This window comes from Ursus americanus, chromosome 10 (assembly GCF_024610735.1).
Source record: "Ursus americanus isolate L20-20 chromosome 10, mUrsAme1.1.p, whole genome shotgun sequence".
Lineage (NCBI taxonomy): Eukaryota > Metazoa > Chordata > Mammalia > Carnivora > Ursidae > Ursus > Ursus americanus.
Genome location: NC_142136.1, coordinates 15,056,852 through 15,078,284, shown reverse-complemented (window position 1 = coordinate 15,078,284; position 21,433 = coordinate 15,056,852). Strand labels below are relative to the sequence as shown.

At 44.1% G+C, this 21,433-nt stretch overlaps 1 protein-coding gene across 4 annotated transcripts in view; it reads right to left on the bottom strand.

The window, feature by feature from the left end:
• The window catches only part of ABCC4 (ATP binding cassette subfamily C member 4 (PEL blood group)), a 235,102-nt gene that overhangs the window by 70,539 nt on the left and 143,130 nt on the right, over positions 1 to 21,433 (bottom strand). For all 4 annotated transcript variants that reach the window (XM_087865049.1, XM_045810951.2, XM_087865048.1 and 1 more), the window contains exon 20: positions 13,418 to 13,497. In XM_087865049.1, the coding sequence (XP_087721175.1) occupies positions 13,418 to 13,497 (80 nt within the window). The remainder of the gene's footprint in view (positions 1 to 13,417; positions 13,498 to 21,433) is intronic.

Genomic DNA, 21,433 nt, shown 5'->3' with positions numbered 1-21,433 from the left:
CGTCATTCAATGGAATATCACTCAAGGAAAAAAAAATGAATCACAAGACATGCAACAGAGATAGGTCGCAAAAAGATGCTAAAAAAAAAAAAAGGCGGCAGCCACATAAAAACATGTACTATGTTGATTCCATTTATATGCATGTAGCCCAAAAATAAGAATCCTGATTCTATGTCAGTGGAAATCCAGGACAGGTGTTGGGGTCTGGAAATTAACTACAAAGCGGCAAAAGAGACATTCTGAGGTGATGGGAAGGTTCTACATCTTATTTTGGGTAGTCTGTCCCAGGGAGACACACAACTATCAAAACTCCTCAAACTACTAAAAAAATATATATATATTCCATTGTATATAAACAATACCTCAGTAAAAATATCAATAGGCTCAAAAAAAAGATCATGACACAGAATTCCTTTCCCATTCCTTTGGTCATGCTCGGGCAGGTGTTGGCAACGTGTGAATACACAGTCATAATGTCACATGGTGGTTTCCTGGGGAGCCCTGTGGGGAGGGAAGGGGAAGGCACAGGGGAGGGCTACTGCGAACCAGCCTGTGCGCCTCAGAAAAACATGGCTCCCGAGCCGTGTCTGGCGTATCTGCCATGCAGCGCTGGCCCTCAGTCTCAATGCCAGAGATGTTCTTATCTCCTTTGTGACTCAACGCAAACGCCGATCAGAGAACACTAAATCAATGAAAGCACGGAAAGGGCTCCAAGAAACGAGTGAGTCATGAAACTCACCAGCAAAAGACAATATAGACTACAATGAATCATGTTCCAATCAGATCTAAGAGAGAGATCCATACAGAAAATAACAAGTGCAAGACTTCGCTAAAACGGAAGCCAGTTCTCCAGTCCATCCCTCTTCTTGTTCGTCTCATCCCCAAAACTCATCAAGTAGCTAGGATTGAAGGAATGTAATCAAGAACAGCATACGGAGACTCTAAAGGTCCTCCGACAGAGTAAATATTTGGCCACTTTCCTGTCCCTAGCAACAGCTGCCCATGTAATCATCCCTAAAGATGCAAGATGGCAAGGCGAGAGTGCCCCGGGAGCGGCCACTGTTCTGCAATGGACATCATCCAATATTGCCGTAATGTAAAGTTCTATGCTCTGCACACTACCACCGCGATTGATAAAAATTAGATCCTTATTTTTTTCTTTAGGTCTTAATTAGCTTCTTGGTAAACGACAAACATTATCATTGGAGCACACATGCTGGGACGGACAAATTGGGCACCGGCTGCCAGCCTGGGAGGGTCCCTGGTGATTAACTGTCACGATGCTGATGTGGACGGTGCTGCTTTTCTAATTGTGCGAACCATCATGCCGGGGAAATACCAACCGTCTCATCTTCCATTAACATCAACAACAACAAAAAAAGACAGGTAAAGGAATCACATGAGTGGGCTTGTGTGAATCCTGTCACCCCGATCTCAGAAACCTAAGGGTCAAGTGTTTGTAAATATTTCCAATAACCCGTATCAGCAGTTCTCCCTTCTCTTAACAAGGAAACGCACTTTAACTTGGCAGTTTGCATGAATCATTCATTATCGCTGGGACTGGCACTTTCCTGGAATCTTCCATCCTTGCCACGGCTCTGGCTAAATGCTTTGTGTTGATTTTAAAAGCGTGAAAGCACTGTGGTTCCGTTAAAATGGATGAGTTTACTTTTTAAAGAGTCGGTAAAACAGAGATCTTCCAAATGAGAGCCAGGCAGCCTAACTAACCATCGCCTTTGTCCAATGGGGATTTCGGGGCGGGAGTGGGGGAAGGGGCCAACACACCATAGAAATCTCAAAATGACAACGTCATTGTTCGGTGAAAGAGGCTGGAATGCTTTCTACACACTTTCCCTGACATCTTTACACAATGCAAGGCAAGGGTCAGTGGTACTGAGACAAGGAAAGGCAGTTCCACTCCTTTGCGTCTATAAAAGCAAGTGACCCAACCTATTGTACCCAAGTCTTAGGCTGGCTTTGTTCTCCATATCCAGATGCAGCAGCTTTTTCTTCCGCGCTCCCCCCTCTGGAAAGAAATGACTGCGGACACCTCCTTCACATTTTCTTTTTTCTCGGGCATTTTCACTTCATAAAGCTGCAGTCAATGTGTTTTGTGTGTGGTGAGGAGGGAATGACACGTTCCATGGTGGTCCCCACCACTGCCTGCATTGGTGGCTCAAGTGGCCTCAGGATTAGCCCTTTGTGTTCCATGAAAGGATATGAAAAGTCAGTTTAAGCTCAGTGAAGCTGTTGATTTTTTTTTTTTCTTTTCTTGGATGAGGGGTGTGTGGGGAAGAAAGGTTTTGCAATTCAGTGTTCCTCAATAAATGACAGCATTTTGCTGAGGGCAGCCGTGTGCAAGTTCACATGCTCAAGGAGCCCAACATTTTTTTCTTTTTAATTAAAATGCTTAAGTCAAACTTCCGGCCTCTTACCTTCCTTTTGACTTGTTTTGCTCGTAGGAAGACTTTTTGAAGGTGATCACTGTTTCAGGTCATGAATTCTATATAATTGAGAGTCCCTATTCAAATATTAGTGGGGGGAGGGGGCGGCTTCCAGAAATTGCCTTAAGTTTGTTAATATGAAATATGTAGTGTTCCTTACGAAATTCACTGATTGTGACTCCACGAGTCTACATGTAAAAACAGCCATTAAAATCTCCAGGGAGCTCAAACTTAGAATCTCTGTGATACAAACTCATGTGGTGATATTGGGCCCCCCAACTCTGTGACAATTCCTTTGATGCAACGTAGTGCCAAACTATTCCTCCTACTTAAAAAGATAGGTAGCGCTTTAAAAATAACTACTCGTTATTTAGTGCTTAACGTGTACTTAGACGTTACGCTAGGCATTTTATTAGAGTGACTTCATTTTGTCTTCACAACAACCCTTGTGAAGTAATACCACTGTCTCTATTTTACAGATAAGGAATGTGTGGCTCTCTGAGGGCAGGACAGGACAGACTCCAGGGAAAGACAACAAGGCCAAAGAACCGAGCAGAGAGCATGCGCATACCAGAGAAGCCACTAAAAGCGCATTTTATGCAACAGGGAGGAAAGAGCATCAGGAAATGCAGGGGTGGGAGAAAGTGGAGGAATGGCTTCAATACCAAGAACAGGGGCTGACTCCGCCATCTGATCCAGAACACTCGTTAGCTAAGGAAATAAGAAACAAGTAAAGGCTAATATTTATCTCTGGAGGGGCAGCGGCACGTTTAGAAGTAACTTCCAGCTTCGCTCAGTGCGTGTTTCACTAACTTCAACCAGAAATCTCCTGAACGAGACAGCCTCATAGAATGTATCCGATCACGAAACACGATCAGGTTCCCAGTCAACCTGGGGCCCTGGCATCGCGGTACACTGAACCGAAATGGGGGAAGCAAGAACCAGAAGCCCAGAGACGCCTCACTGGAGACCGTCATGGAACCAGGTGGCCTGCTGCCCAATCCTGAGATGCCAGTGCGGACGCTGGCTGCAACCAGCAAGGCAAGAGGAAGAAGTCCTCGGCCACAAAAACTTTTCCAGGTGACTGCACAGAGGAGAGAGAAATCTAAAACATTAAGACCCTTTACAGAAGCAGCCAAGGGCACAATTCACGGGCAACCACGGTGCCCATGCAATGCAAACCACATCATCAAACCTTGCTGATTTCCAGTAAGATCCACCCAATGGGAATAACATTTCCCAAGAAGATAGATGCCCCACCCATTCTCGTTTCCCTTAAAATTACGTGGTGAGCACCCACTTACCTGCTCATAGACCTTGGAAGGGGCCAACTGTTTACAGGTTCAAATCTAAATTCCTCAGACAAGTTTTCAAGGTTGACTTAAAATGCAGACCGTGATTCACGCAGAGCCCTGTTCCAGCCACAAACATTATTTTCCTTGCTTCATAAGTTTAAGATGGGCATCAAGCTACTTGGTTTGAAAGGGTTACGTATCAACGATATAACTGCTCCTTGACGGTACATATGCATTTATGCCTACACACGTGTACACATGTATGCACATGAAAAACACTGACAAGCTCTGTTGTCAGAACTCAGGTACTTCAGACTCCTATCTTCACAGAAAAGACTGTTAATGCCTACATTATAAAACCTTAAAATTCATTTTTTTAAAGATTTTATTTATTTACTTAGAGAGACGGAGAGCATGGACATGAGGGAGAGGGAGACGCAGACTCCCCGCCGAGCAGGGAGCCCGACCTGGGCCTTGATCCCAAGACCCTGGGAGCATGACCTGAGCCAAAGGCAGACGCTTAACCGACTGAGCCACCCAGGCGCCCTTAAAATTTATTTTATTGACAGTTTTTCATAGTATTCAATATTTAAACTACTTGGACGTTTGTTTTAATTAAACCATACAGTGTTTATTTTTGTTGTATGAATGATAAAGCTATTATACGCTGTTTATATATTATTTCCAGCATTTAAATGTAACAATTTAACTTTTAACTTTAGAATATCTGTGCCACTGTCTATAAGGAATGCATTTCTAATTCCTAGTGCAGCACAGAATCTTCTGTTCTTCATAGTTTTAAAGTTTCTGTTTTTCAACAAAACTTCAAGAAATGTTCATTTGTTTTCATCACAGCCAATTATTTGTCCTTGTTTACATAACAGTACCACAGAGCTGTGTATATCACAACCCAAAGAAACATGTGTCAAAATATGTGTAAATATGGTATCTTTTACCTCCTCGTGTGCATGCCTAAAAAATAGTCACAGCTTCTCCCGTACTTGTGTCTGAAATCAGGCTTATCACAAGCTAAGGAATAAAGTTCTGAAAATAGTAGTTCTTAGTCTGGACTTTACAACCAACAGACATTTCAAAAAGCATCTATGGAGGAGAAAAGTGATTTGTCCACCCTTAATTCTAAAGGGGAAAAAAAAGGCCAGTACCACAACCGTCAGAAGTTTGTATCTCAAATAGCATGGGGCTGACTTGTCGGGCAGGAGACGTAGGCACCAGATGTCAAATCATTTATTATTATCTGAGATTCTACTTGGAACTTGCCTCAGCGAGAATGTTCTGATGTGATGGAAACACAGAAAGGGGCACCCTGCTTCTCCCTCCTGAGCATAAATGAGAATAACTCGAAATTATAAAAATAAAAGCTTCAAACTGATCACTTCCTCGCTGTGTGACCCTGGGCCGATTATGTCATTGTGTGTTGTGAGTCTCATTTCCGTCATCTGTGAGAACAGCACAGTAACTCTGTGTAACCTCCTGAGTTGCCAGAAAAATGAGATGATACAAATAAAAGATTTGAAACGAGGCTTGGCACCCAGGAAGGAGTCACTCAATGTTAGCTAGGATGACTGCTATTTCCAGGTAATGCGGACATGTCATCTTCTGTGTGACTTTAGACTTCCTGGCTAAGAGCCACTCCACTGTATTTAGAATACAAGTATCTAAGAGAGAAAAACTGAGAAAATTCAACTTTGCAACAACAAAAAAAAATCCTACATCATCCTTACGCTTTCCTGTTAACTCAGCTGGGGGCAACCTGGTGCTTGAGAGCCACTGGCTGAGAAAGAGTAGCTTGTTGGAAGGACAAGAGGTCCACGCTGACTGCAGAGAACCACCTTCCTGTCCAGGGACTGACAACACAGTGTTCACAACTTCAGTGACTGTAGTCACCACCAAGTACAGATCTGCCTCGGTTTCTGAAGCTGCACTGTGGGGGAAGGGGTGCCACGCAATAGAGCCCCAGAGCCTTGCCTTTAAGGGATTACGCACATACTGAGGATTTAAAACATTTACAATACTTTTAGCCCTATGATTAGTGTCAAATACATATTTTTTTCAATCTGAAATGTGAGGATGATGTCCCTCCTCTATTTGAAATATTCCAGTGGTTTCCCACTGCATGCAGAAGAGAAGCTAAAGCCCTTAACCTATGTGGTCCCGTTCTGCGTCTGCCTCAAGCTCCCTCTTGCCCATCTCTCCTTTCTGCTCACCGCCCGGCTTTCCCTCTCCCTGGGAACCTGCCACTTCGCTCCCATCCTCAGCGTCTGCACCTGTTCCTGTTCCTAAGCATGCTCTCCCACCCACCTGCATCCGGGTCTTTTCTGCATGGCCGTTTCCTTCCTATTTTTTTAAACTCAAACATCACCGTATCCTTGATCACCATGTTTCATTCAAGCACTCCCTGAAGTCACCTGCGGACACTTTCCTTTCCTTAATGCACTAGGAGATTACTGGAATTGCCTTATAGGTTTCCCTGTTTCCCATCTGTCTTCTGCACTGGAATGTACATTTCTAGAAGCCAACACCTGGTTCTACACACCAAGTCCCAGGAAAAGCCCCTGGCACACCGAGAGTGCTCAGTACGTATGGCCTGAATGACTGGAGGTGAGGTTGAAATGAGATGCTTAACACTGCACTCGTCCAGGGTGACAGGGTCCCGGCCCTCACACAGGGCATAGGGATAGAGCACACTCTGTCCTGTGCTCAAGGGAAGTTTTCCCTAATGGGAAGAGAGACTTCCGCTGGTCCTTGAAGAATGAAGAGGGGACCCATTGGGGGTTGGGCCAAAGGGGTTTGTGTAACACAGAGAAGAGCCTCAATGGTCTGCCCAGTAGGCATATCAAGTTTCCTCCAGGAGCTAGGGAGAGATTAAATTTAAGGGCTGGGAAATCTGAATTTTACTCTCTGGGCCTGAGCTCCTTTGTAATACAAATCACCAGCAAACAAAGCACAACAAACCATTTAGACACGTATTCTCAGAGAGGGTTGCTGTGGAGAGGAAAGGGTGTGAGCGCCTGTTTCTGCCGTGGGGAGGCCAGTCTGGTAGGAAGATGGAATCTGGTTATCCCTTCAACGGTCTCAGCCTTCTAGGGCATACTAGAGTCTCTGGTTCAGAGAAGAAAACAAATTAAGTTCGAAAGTAAGCGAAGAGAGTGGCACTGAAAGCAAAGCACAAAGGTATCTGCTGACCTCAGAGGACCATGGGCAGGTTAATCTACGCGCCACCACATTCTTGAGGCAAAGACAGAAGAAACAAAGAAATAATAAAAGGCGGGTCTTTTTTATAATTACAAAATGTTAAATAAATTATTTCGGCTCTCACTGAAGGGAATGAGAAGGAGTTAGCTGAGGAAAAGGTTACAGAATAAACACTTCAAAGTAATAAAATTTATTAAAATGATCAAGTATCTTTCAAGGCTTATCAGATATACCAAGGATGAACAGAATCACTAGAAGGGAGTCGAACACACTTGGCAGGGACTTTACCCTTGAAAACAAAGCTAAGCAACTCCCCTCAAACTCTTTCCCCTTCCTGAGCCCACTCTCAGCAGACAGCAGTTCCCATGTGGGAACTTGGCTTCCAGAAGGGCTTCCTCAATGCTCAGTCGACCTCCTGGATCTAATAGCTTGCCTTCCAGGACTTCCTCTGGGGCACTCTGCAAAATTCGCATCCCAAACTTGGCAAAGGATGAATTTCTGGAAGACTCCCTCTCTTAGGGACGGGTGGGCGGGGGCTGGAGAAGATCCCTGAGGGGATCCCCCTCATGACTGTCCTTCAGGATCCTGACTCTAATCCCTGGTTATCGGTGGGATTATCGGGTACCCCCCACACACAATGCCCCAGAAACGCAAGCTATAAAACCCAAACCACCCAGCGACACACTGAACAAACTCCTTCAAAGAACGGCATGTCTCATCCCAACTGCCTCTCCTCTGACTTTCAGCCTCTGCAATCTGGACTCTTTCTCTCCGAAGCCTGCTCCGGCTGCTTACCGGACCCCTCTTCGTCAAATCCGAGCCACAGCTTTCTGCTTCCTCACCTCCCGCTTTGCATTTCACACGCCTGTCCTCCTTTGGCTTCCCAGCTCCGATTTCCCTCCTCTCTTCCTTGCTGTTCTTTCCAGGTCTCACCTGCTTGCCTTCTCTTCTCTCTGCTTTCTCTGTCAATATCAAGACTTCCCTAAAGTTCTGGTCTTGGCCCCTAAAAATGCTTCACTCACTCTGGGCAATCTCATCCATCTTCCCAGCATCAGTGACTACCTGCTCCGTGAAGATGACACAGGCTCTACGCTTACCCCAGGGCTCTCAAACACCAGGTATACGCTCCCAACTACCTGCAGGATACCTCCACTGGGAGGTCCCAGAACGTCCTCAAGATAAGCAAATAAAAGTGGGGGACGGGGACAGGAAAGCAGACTGCTCTCACGCGAGAGCCTTAGCTGTCCACCCATACAGTCTCCCTCCTTTTATAACGTCAGACGTCACAGTCACTGCTGACCTTCTGTCTCTCTGGAGAGAGTGTGCCTCACAGAAGACCAGGAATTAAACGTCATTCAACACCACAACCCAGCCGAGCAGGGTGCCTAGCATGCAAGACCCAGTGAGTGCTTGGTCAAATGAAGGGGGATACAGGCTCCATGTCTCTTGTCCTTCACCCCAGTGTACGACAGGAGCTCAAAAAAAGATGGGGTAGAAAAAGCAAAACGAAGACATGTTATAGGAATGAGAAATACTGGTAGAACTACAAGGCTACACACCACAGATATATTATAAAAAACAATGTCTCCCTTTTGGGAGAATGTCAGGCTTTTCCATTATGTATCTAGGTGCAAATATATTCATGAAACAACAGATCTGCACAAATATTACAAATATACCTGTGCACTTAAAATTTATCATTAAAATTCATTCTCATCATTTCATTAAAACTTAAATGTTATTAAAACATTACAAATATTACATCTGCACGGTACCTTTATTAATTAAATCAATCATTGCCTTCAGAAAATTAAAAGACTAGATTTAGGCTGCTGGGATTTGTGCTATGGTATGAGGAAGTCAGCCAAACACTTAAAAATGTGAATTTTAATTACTGCGTCTACGTTTTTGTTTGTTTATTTGTTTACCCAAATACATCATGTTTTGAATGCCAAAGTCCTATTCAAAGAACTCCCCCCCATCATCGTTTTCTCATATCTGACGTCCAGATGAAAACCATGACACTTTGTATTTCCACCCCCATTTTCACAAAGATATTTAGTTTTAACACGTGAAGAACTATATCCTAGCTTGACAGATGACTTGGTTTTAAAATATATCATTAACACTCAACACTGTTCTGATTTTTGTGAAAGCAAATAAACAAAACGTGTCTGAACACCACCGATAAGCCAGATGTGCACTGCCAGCCACTGGCTAACCTATCTGATAAGCCCAGGGCAACCCTGAGGTAACCTGCAGACTGTTGTTACTTTGTATTTATAAATTATTTATTTCCAAGGATATATTCAGAAATTTCCCTCGCTTCTGGCCCAGCCTTCCAAAATGCCTCGCTGTCAAAAATGGATCTTTCTTCATTCACTACGGCCCCTCACCTGGGTGAGCACAGGTTCCCAAACCCCATACGTGAGCCCCACTGCTCTGCGGGATTTCTCAGTCTAACGCAGGACAACAGAAAATGCTACACATTTTCAAAATTCGCTGTGTCAGTCTCCCACTAGTGGGATTAGGAACAGCTACCTCTCCAAAAACAAAACAATACAAAACAAAAACCCCATAAACATTTACACAAATACAGATCTCCTGTTCAAGTCCAAGGGCCAGAGTTAGGTAAATACCCTGCACCTGGCCAGCATATCTGGTCAGAATTTTCTATCTAAATCATTTAGTCGATGGAATCATAAAATCTGCCCCTGATTTCTGACTTGCTTCCACAGAGAATTACCAACTCCAGGCATTATGGCTCCAATGGAAGGTTCCAATCTCAGGTCTCTCCTCAAATTTCTCAGCATCAGACTCAATTGGAAAAACAATTAAGTTCTAATCCAGTGGTTCACATTTCTGAACTCTTACTTACAAACCCAACAAAACTATCATTGTCTTACAGAAAAAGCAATCAAACATGCATAATCTGGATTAAAAAATTCACATGGATAAATGTAATCACATTATTTCTATATCTATTTGATTTTTACTCTTCCCAAAACACATGACCCTAGGCATATCTTTAGTATGGAGGAGAAAAAAAAAAAAAAACATCACACATGACAGTCTTAATTCGAATATTCTGATAAGTGGAAAACTTAACTCCGGCTTCACAAAGGTATCTACGCTTTGGATTTCGGTTTGCGTTCCATTCATTACCATGTAAATCCTGCCAAGTTCTTTCTGGCTCAGGAATACTAGATGTGAAGGATACATAAACTGGGAAGGACCACATCTCCTGCATGGTCACACCAAAGGTAACTTCTTGACAAGGAGATTCCCAGTCCTTTTAAAACTCAACCGTTTCAATTCAACTCACCTGCTACATTTGAAAAGACTCAAGTTCTGTGAGCTTCTCTGAGCATAGGAGGGGTGGCTGGAGTTAGACAATTCCGAAGAAGCTGATGTGAGGCCTCACAACTGGGGGGCCTCCCGATGTCAGCAGCAGGTTTTGCTCTGGACATCAGAAACAAAGGTAACAAGGAAATGTTCTACTATCTCGATACCGAAAGGGGCTGACAAAACTCTTGCGAAGAGCTCATGAACTGGATGCGAGGTCTGAAAATCATTCCCCTTTCACCTTCCCGCATAATTGGGAAGGTGCTATTGTTCACACAGGTAATATTCCCAATACCTGCATGTTTTCCCTGAGTTGTTAAAACTCTTAAATGTATTAGAGGACTGAGGCCAGTAGGTAAAATGTCCTTTAAAAAACTCACACCCACCCACCTACAAAAAAGGCAAACAAAAACCAGATCCACTACTTCAGCAAAGCCACGAGGGGAGTCAAGCTGATTGTCATTTTGACCTTGCTTTGCTTTAATTCAGGAGCCTATTTAGAAATGTAACAAGCAACCCTCTTCATTCGGCTCAGCTAGCAGAGCTAATAGGCTTCTAATTAATTTCCAGAAGATTGCTGTTATAACTAACAGGTTTTAAACATTTGGTTGATTGGGGAAAATGAATTGAATATAATGTATTTGATTTGGAAAATTAGTTTTCATTCTATGTGCTTACCATAATAGTGTTTATTTTAAGTTTACATGATTCCATTAAGAGTCCCAGAACACCACCGGGGTGTTTTTAGCCTTAACAGTGTCCTATCCAACTTAAAAAAAAAAAAAAAAAAATCAATTTACATTTTGATTTTTGTTGGCCTTTATTTGAGGGCAGGTTAAATTCATTTTTGTGGCTTTAATAAAAATCTTCGCTGGCTAATATAGCAAGAGGACCAAATAGCTCAAAATGATCCCAGCGATACCTCAGTCAAAAGCCTACTCATCGCATGCAAATCCTCTGGGGAAAGGCTTCTACACACAAAGTACGATGAACCAGTTATTGCATTGTTTAGGAAGTTTCCCTTGATTCCTCCTGACAACCATTTAAACAACGACGGTTGGGAAATGTCCCTCAAAGAATCAACCACAATGGCAGGGATCAGAGCTTTTCTATTCAGCTAATACTATTTTTAAAAGGAGAAAATATTTCTTCCTGAAGGGATTAGGAGAAGCCTTATTAAAGACACCTGCAAACAAAACAAGTGACAACAGGTCTTTATCATAATTGATAACTGAGTTATCCTTGAGACAAAACTCCTTTCCTGGAGACAATAACATCAAGATTTACCTCGGCTATTAGAGTCAAGAAATCAGCTAATTGGGACTACCGGTGATAAGTCTCACCAAGATTAAGTGAGCAGGTAATAAAAAGGCCCTTGTCTCTCCGGTGAAAGAGAAGTAGAGAGAGACTAGAATATTCTCTCCTCGGGCTGCTGAGAATGTTCTGTAATGAACTCAGGTAGCATCTATCCCTGTGCCTCCATATACCATGCAAAACCAGGTGGGCGATTCTGATCAGGAGGGCTGACTGTGTGCCGAGCACACAGTGGGCCAGCCATCGTTGGAAACAACCTCTGCCGAACTTGCACTTCAGAAGAACCTTTCCACAAATCTCAATGTAATTCAAAAATCACTGGGAGACTGTGACCCTGTTTTAGAGAAGAATTTCTTCTTGGGGATAAATTACATAGCAAACTCAGCAGGACACGTTTATAAAATAAGTTTGCAGAAGAGAGATGGAAAAATCAGAGATCTTTGCAGTAAAAGTCCTCTGCCTCCGAGTGTCCGTTTGGTTCACGCTGGTGACAGTGCGTGCCTTTGCCCGTGGGCTATCCTGTCTGCAGTCACATATTCACTGCAGCATTTCTGAGTGACTCACAGCAATGCCTGTGGTCATTTCAGACCTGTTAGTGATTTTTATAACATAGCTAATTTTCCAAATTAAGTAAGTCTGGCTCCTTTTATAACAGTGGCTCCAGAAAAGTCCCTAAGTTTGGACTTGTAGTGCACCTGGGCACTGAACAAAGTCAGGTGGGTGGGGGGGTTTGACCATCAGGATGAAGCCATGATTGCAGACCCCAGTGGCAGTATTCAACTTCCTGGCCTTACGTAAAATGAGTTCATGATTACTTAGAGAGGTAAAACACAAATTCAAGAAGTATCAGCAACGGCAGCGGTGATCTTAGAATATGTGCAGCTGTTGATAAATGCGTGTCATATAAAAAAAAAAAAAAACCCACTTGGAAATGAAGAAGAAAGTCCCGCAGCCTCACTCACTGAAAAGTAGACAGAATTAAACAGCAGGAAAATCATCCCACGTGTTCAGCAATACTGAGTGAGCCGATGAGGCACGAGATGACCCAATATCATTGCTCAGAACCTCAAGTTCACAGAACAGATGCTGTAGAGAAGGTATCTGTGGGATTGTTGGGTTTCACACACACACACACACACACACACACACACACACACAAACACGCCTTAAGACTTAGAGCAATCAACGTGTGAAAGAAAAGCTGCCTAGAAAAACAAAAAAGACATTTTCTGAGATGACTTTGATCCTGTACTCAAATTATTGGCTTAAATGTACTTGCCTCTAAAGGCTTTGAGTCTGCAGTAACTGCTCTCTATTGTCCTTGCTAACAAAGTATTATTTTCACCTTATTATTACTAATCTTTTCTTTGTTAGTAACCACACCTGGTTTTATCCCCCAAAATGGTGCAGTAAATATTTGTCCTTTGTGGTAATACAATGCATAATTTAGTTAATCTGGGCTATCTTTCCGTGAGAGGTGATTGTTTCTATATTATGAAATGTGCTCACGGTAAAGGGAAATTCATGCCAGATACCTGGAAGGCAGATGGAGAACCACTTACCAAGCATGTAGCTGCTTCGAACCAACCTTGACAAGACTGTGTAGCCACTCCCACACATGAGGTATTACTCATGTTAACTTAGCCTCCGAATCAGAACCACACCTTTCTCTTACAAACACGGCCTTTACTGAGATAACATGACATCGTGAGGCCGAGAGGCCCACCCTCGGCCCCCATGGAAAGGACTTGAAAGAACAGGAACTGCAGTTTTCCATTCAAGAACTTGGCATCACTGTGACCTTACCTGGAAGAAATCTAGAAACGTCAGGGGTAGCAAGTCATCCATGTGCCCAACGTCTTTGGAGAAACGATTTAAAATTCTTCCTGCAAGAACAGGATATAAGAAATTACTCATTTCCCCAGATAGGCCCTTTAAGAGAAACAACTCACAGACAAATCAAAACAATATTTTAAATGCATATGTATTTAATCTATTACGCATTCATACGAAATAAGCCGATGTCAGTGGTAAAGAAAAAGAAAATAGGATGATACCTAAAGAGGAACAAAAATACCACCAAATGGTGGCAGGCAGGGAGTTGAAATTTGGCCCTGATTTCTAATAAAATGGAGGGGGGAAAAATCTTCTGGCAGTATCGGGAAGGGTTGGTGGATTTTAGAATGTTTCCTCCTTTTAGATGCCTTCTCCCACGCCCACCTGCCCAGGGGCTGAGTTGGTAAACAAACAAATGCAGAATACATAAACTGATCCCAATTGTTATACTAATTTTGCTTTAGTTATCAAAATTTTACTAAGTGGTACTTAAATAAATGTAATTATAACCTATTCCCCCCTTGCCCCGCCCCCAGGATGGTTCACGGAACCTCGCATTTTGAAAAATTTTGGAATCCTGCCACTCTGAGCTGTGGTTTACTACTACTCAGAAGAGAGGTACAACCAAGTATGATAAACAGACTCATTCTTTTTTTTTTTTTCCAAGATTTTATTTATTTATTCGACAGAGACAGAGACAGCCAGCGAGAGAGGGAACACAAGCAGGGGGAGTGGGAGAGGAAGAAGCAGGCTCATAGCGGAGGAGCCTGATGTGGGGCTCGATCCCATAACGCCGGGATCACGCCCTGAGCCGAAGGCAGACGCTTAACGACTGCGCCACCCAGGCGCCCCAACAGACTCATTCTTAAATATACAATATGACCGGAGGAATGCAGGCAGGAAAACATAAATATTACTTAATGATTAAAGATCATTTCGTGGGCAGCCTGGGCGGCTCAGTCGGTTGAGCGTCTGCCTTCGGTTCAGGTCATGATCCCAGCGTCCTGGGATCGAGCCCCACGTCAGGCTCCCTGCTCAGTGGGGAGCCTACTTCTCCCTCTCCCTCTGCCCCTTCCCCCCCCCCCCGCCCCGTGCACTCTCTCTCTCTCTCTAATAAATAAAATCTTTAAAAGAAAAAAAAAGATATGTGATATAATGAGCACTGGGTATTACGTAAAACTGATGAATCACAGACCTGCACCCTTGAAACAAACACATGTTAATTTTTTTTTAAAAAGTTCATTTCTTATTACTCATTGTATTTCCCTCCTCAGAATCCATGAGAACAGTACATCCTAAAGGCTTCAGAACTGGAAAGTGGGAACAGATTTGTAATAAATATCTAGTCTTTTAAAAGACAGAATTCACAGAAACTGAAGCTATGCACAGACAGAGAGCGGATTTTGGTATCAGGAACTCCTGAGAAATGCGTTTGTCTTGGCCCCTGAACTTCTTTTGTAATGGAGGCTTCAGCTTGCCAGGCTGCAGGTGAGATGTGGGGCCTCTACACACTCTTCTCAACATCTATCAGAAGGGACTTCCTCCTGAGGCCATCTGTACCAAGCCACGGCTGGGCCACGGCTAGGCCATGACAGGTCAGAGGCTAGGAGCTGAATTGCTATTGCCGAATGTGCAGGGTCGCCCAGGCGCAGAGCTGGAGCGACTGGAAGCTTCCGCGCTTGGCCAGGCCATAGCATGACAACCCAGGCCTCCATGTCTCTGACTCAGGCTTGGGAGACACAGACTCCAGAACCTGTCTTCTTACAGTGACACTTCTGGCAGGCCGGGTGACAGCTTGTCTGAGCCTCTAATAATACCTCCTTGAGAGGGTGATTCTGAGGATTACCCCGGCTCATGCATGAGAAAGCACCTAGTCACAATGCCAGGCACGGTAACAGGTGCTCAAAACAACACAGCAAGGTGAGATCATTACTGCTGCCCACAGGCTCTGCAGCTAGCCTCCTGGGAAAGCCTGTCGACCAGGCACTGTCAGAGGTCAACCAGTGAAAATGCACACTCAGGAGCTGTAGGCTGGAGCATGAGATTCCGCATTTCTACCAAGCTCCCGGGGGATGCCCTCTCTGTGCTCCCCAGACCGCACTTCCAGGGGCCAAAGGTTCTGTAGTTATTTAACCAGTCGTGCTTTAGAAACATTAAAATCAGACGGGCAATTTCCCACATATTCTTAATGGATTATGTGGACTACCTGGTTATGTTTTACTTTCCCGAAGTATCAATATCAAAATGAGGGAAAAATGCATTAAAATAATGTTAAAAGACATAGTTTAAACACTTACTATTTCTTCAGTGGAAAAGCCCAACTTTTCAACATAGGATTCAGAACCCTGCAAAAGTGTGGTTCAGCTTAAATAATACTGAGACCAATATTCAAGTTCAGGGGTTTTGTAAAGTTGAAAAGGCTACACAGACAAAGGATACATGACATCCACCCCTTTTACCTTGCACCAGATCGAGATCGGAGAGACCCATGGTGGGCTAACAGTATAAAATACAAGGAAAGCACAAACAACCGAGAAAAACCATCTTCCCACAGGGCTACTACAGTAACTGAGCTGGGTGTCAAAGGCCGTCAAAAACCTGAACTCTCTTTCACCAAAGGCGGAGTGTAGAAAAGTTGAGATTAAGAGAGTCAATAAGTTACTTCCTTGCTCCAAGAAACAATTAAAGGGACGAATGTGTTTGCAGACTACTTCCTCTGGCTCTGCCATAGACTGGTATAGTCAGAGCTGTAATTTCAAGTTCACGGCCTCATCGTTATAAACTTTTCTCAAATATCCCCAAATCAAATCTGGATGATGAATTCCCTTCACACACATGCCATGCCTCTTCATCCAAATGGCATTTGGCCCCGCTGGAACATCCCCAGGGACGTAGAGGGAAGGGGGATTCACCATGAACAGGGGAGCCCAATCCATTTTCCGATAGTTCTGTTAGGCAGGGCTTTCTGACATTAAACTGAATCTTGCCTGCCTAGAACATGCAACCCTCTGCTTATTCTGCTCTTATAACCACGCGGAGTGACTCTTGACATGACAGCCCATCAAATGCTTGAAGAAAGTTAATCAGATCCTTTCCAGGCTTCTCACATGCCGTTAGCCCTTGGTGCCTCAATTATCCCACACATGAGGCACAGTGTCCCATCTTGGCCACTGCCTCCTGCCCAGACACAGATGGCCGGTCTCAGTGAACGCCTTGTGTCCGAGATTAAAATCAACAGCCCAGGCCTCGTTTGATTACCCTGGGGCAGAGTCACAACACCGTCTCCCCTCTCCTGCACAGGACAGATAACCGAGCATGAGACCAACAAGCACATCAGGTCTGGTGGCCAGATCACGTTTTAGACTCAGAGAGAATGAAAATCCACATTGCACAGGTAGATTTCAGGGAACGATTGGGCAATATGTATAAATAACTTAAGGAACACATCCCTTACAACCCAGAAATTTTAGGGATATATGCCAAGGAGTTAATAAATGCATCAAAGATGTTCAGTGTGGGTTATTTGGCAAATGAAACGTAGGAACCCAAACATTTAGTCTGAAACAAGTCTATAATGTATTATGTACAATTTTAATTTTTTTTAATCAATGCTCTTTTTCTATAGTGCCTATGTACTACTTGTGTAAGAAAGTAAAGTGGGGAGAGTGGGGGCGCACCTGGGTGGCTCAGCTGGTTAAGCTTCCGACTTCAGCTCGTGAGGGTCATGATCTCAGGGTCCTAGGATGGAGCCCTACATTGAGCTTGACGGTCAACAGGGAGTCTGCCTGGGGATTCTCCCTCTCTCCCTCTGCCCCTCCCCTGCTCATGAGCTAACACACTCTCTCTCTCTCCCTCAAATAATGAAAATCTTAAAAAAAAAAAAAAAGTGAAGTAAAGCGGGAAGGGGAATAAGGCTGGGAACAAAGGGGAAGAAGGGAGAAAGAGACCTTGCTTGAAGTCCACACCACCAGAGAACCAACTAGGGTCCTCCTAACTGTTCCGTCCACAAGATAGGATTCCATGAAAGAGGTCATGGAACGTCTTGTCCAAATACAAATCCCTAAGTGATCTTATTTTAAGAATGGATTCTACAATCTGTGCTGGAGTCAATCACCTGTCTGTCGAGTTCTGACGTGTCTCTCATACGTAGGATTCTTCCGCTTCCTTATAACCAAACTACAACGTGAAACTTGGAAGCTCCCATGTCTAGTGTGGACCCTATTCTTTTTTTTTTTTTAAACAAAAAAGGAAGTATGTTTACATATCATAAAATATTGAGGTGTATTTTTATAAAGGAACATACTTAATATCTTGTAATATTCACTCCATTTCGGGCATACAATTCAATGAATTTAAGTAAATGCTACTGAGCGATACAACCATCACCAAAAATCAGTGTCAGGACATTTTGTTCCCCCAGTAAGATGCCTTAAGCCATTTACAGTGACTTCCTATTCCCACTCTTAGCCTCAGGCAACCACTAATCTACTTCCTTTTTCTCTAAATTTGCCTTTTGGGACATTTCATACAAATGGAATTGTACAGTATGTGGTCTCTTGTGTCTGAATTCTTTCACTCAGCCCGACATTTCTGAGGATCATCTATGCTACAGTGTGTCAGTAATTCCTCCCTTCTGAGCCCCATTCTTGAGCAAGAAGTGGTCTTGGGTACTAGCACAAAATGCCCCATCAGGCCACACCACACCTGACCGAAAGGGTAAAAGTGGATGCGCTTCATCAACTCTTGGAAGTTAGCAACTTCTTTGTGCTCATGTTTAGTTTCATGGAAGGTTCTAGAACCTAATTCTTTTGCTATGAATGGGCCACTAGTTTGATAGCTCTGCAGAGTCACAAGCTAGGAATGCTGGGTCTGGGCCAGGTTCTGGGTGAGTGTAGTGTGGAGGGGCCAGGAGGGGAGGACAAGTGAAAGAACCACTGTCCTAGTGATAAGTGGGATTTTGATCCAAGCCGCCTGTCCAATAGAGGATACGGTCTCTCCAAAAGGGCAGACAGAATGAACCTGCGCCTTCCAGGGACAATGCAATGTGATGGGGCAAAGTCTGACTGAAAGGAAAGGATGTTCAGTGGGTGCCAGAGATAGTCACCAGGCTGAAAAATCTGAGTGCAACATGTGGGAGATACTGAGGGAGTTGGACAAGCATGGACTTCCTTCATCATGCTACACAAACCACTTCAGCCTAAGAACAGGAGCTGTGCAGGTTTGGGAGTTCCACATGTCCATCACTTTTGACGTCAGAATAGGTCATCGGCATGGTGGCTGCTCAAAGAATGGCATGAAATAGAGCAGCAGGAATCAGGAAACCATCGGTGGGAAACCAGCAAGGTTCTTGTCTTCCTCTGATACTCAGTAGCAACCAGTCTGCAGGCAACTCATCCAATGCCCATTTCCATACCTTGTCTATAAACAGGAAACGATCATATTTGCTTCCCCTACATCCCAGGATCAAGGATCATAAGGCTAAAAGAGACGGTGCTTACGACAGCACCCTCTAACGTGTGAGATGGCACACTGGTGCGGGGTGCTGTCCGCGTTATCATCCGGGGATTACAGAGCTTTAAGGGAGCATGCAAGGTCATAAGGGCTAGTCATTTCCAAACCTTGTCAAGAGTCTACAATTCTGCAGAGGTGCCTTGAGGAGGAAGTGGAAGCCAACTTCACTTAGAGCCAAAGACTGCCCCACCCTTCTCCCCCGAGCTGCCTGTTCCCCTCTCCCCCTGCCCAGTACTACGCTCCCTGAACAGTGGTGGCCTTCTGGACGTTCAGACAGTGGTGGCTTTTAAAGAGAAGCTTCTGAAGCTAACAGAAATGTTCAAATCCCTGTAGATTGAGCTCCTTGTGCTGGAGAGGAGGACCCATGGTCCAGCTTTGCTCAGGGTGATGCAGTAGTATTTCGTAAGGGGCAGATGTTAACAGCCAAGCCATCCTGGCATTTCCATGCATCATAAAAAGGAGACATGAGAAAGTCTACTTTTTTCTCAGGCTAGAACCATCAGCCATTTTCCTCTTTTTCTGGGTCTCTTCCTACATTCTGCTCACTTTCTTTCTAAAGACTTGCTGTTTGCTATACACACCACATTTTATCTCCATTCCTGATCTCCCAGGGCTTCCTTGGGCACTTGGCTATCCTGCAAAATATCTGAAGCTCAACACATCTAAACTGAACAGAACCCTTTGAGGCTGGCCCACAAATGCCCACATCCAACTTTTCCAACTTTGCCTTAGACCTCTGCTCTAACACCCAGCAGGAAGACTTATAAGCCATTCTGACTGAACTTTACCTCACAAAAATTACTAGCAGGACTTCACACCTCACTTAAACTAATTTCATGGACATCCTCGATTCTTTATGTGTCAAATCCAAAATATCAAACCTTTAGGAACAGCAATGAGAAGGGACAGAAGAGAGGTACCTACCTGACCTGTCCATCACTCCTGGCTCCATCCTTGTTCTCATGGGGGCCTTCTCACTCTTGCATTCACTTGCCAAAAAGGCAATCTGTCCCTGTTCACTCCCAACTAATCCAGATTTCTCAGCCCTTTCTCCTCCCTGAGACTATTGCTGACAAATGTAGCTCCAGGCACGTGGCATTCACTGGACAGGCTTGGGAGAACCGTGCTGTCCTCTCAGGAACCTGCCACAGGCCTCACCACAGCTAACAGACCAAAGGGGATGGGGTGGCCAAGCCGCTGACTAGCTGCCAGGTCATTCAGATTTCTCCTCTCAAGAACTATGAGGTCAGAGAGTAGCAGGAAAGTGGAACACATTCCTCACTCAAGCCGAGGGACCTAGGTGCATGCAGGGGCCCTGTGACAAAGAGCCCAGCCCCAGCTTCTGGAAAAGGGGGCTCTGCTTTGGCTCCACGGATGCTCGCTTCCTTCAGTCAAACCTTCCTCATCTGCACTAACTTGGGTAGATCCCACTTTCATCCCAAACATCCTGACTAGAACTATCACCACAGATCCAACAAGAGACTTGCTTATTAAAATTAGTCAGGGAAATGATAGATTTCATCAAGTGAAATGTTCAAATTACTAATTACCCTTGGAGGTAACAAAACATTTTTTTTATTATAATCATTTTGGCAGAACCATTTTCATGTGAACTACAGACTTTTTTGTCTTTATAAACAAAAGATACAGAGCATAAATACATCTTTTCTTGATAACCCAGAACTAATGTCTGGAGCACCAATGGCTGGACTGTTTCTAAACATGGCGGGCAGTGTCCCCTGGGGCTACTTGAGGTTACCCGAGATGCACTCTTGCACGCCAACGCACTATGGTTTTCTAATACTGTGCTTTCAGCTGACACATTTTGCTGTCGTGCAGAGCCCGCCTCCAATCTCCCATTTTACGTATAGTGATGAGGACTGTGGAGACCCTGCAACCAACGAGGGCCTAAAATCACACTCAATATGCTCTCCGCAAAGATAGGAGCAATTTTCACAATCTCAGGCACAGTTTTTCTGACACTTTATTTGATGAGAGACTATTTCAGCTTGCCTCCAGATTCCCCCTGGAGTCCGGGGAGATTGTCAGAATATTTCATAAATCCATTCAGTGGTTTAACTACTTTTCAAGTATATCAGTCCTACATTCACAACTAGGTTGTACACCCTTTGTAAACATGAACCACATTTCACACACAACCTACATAATAGAGTGTCGGGTGCCCAGTGGCTGCACAAACTGCATTTGCTAATAAAATACCATAAACCCAGCAGCTTTCCAACTTTTTTTTAAAGACAGACTCCTACACAAAACGGTAAGCAAATCTATAAAATAAATATAAGAAAAAGCAGCTCTTAACTAAGGAGAGATGGTGAGACGTGGAGCCCATTCAATGACCTCTTCCTGCATGTCACTCAGCGCGTGGAAAGGTTCACTTTGACCACTAGGATTACACCAACGCTCTAGTCTTCTTCGAGCTGTAAACACAGCAGCAAACTCACCAGGACGTTGAGG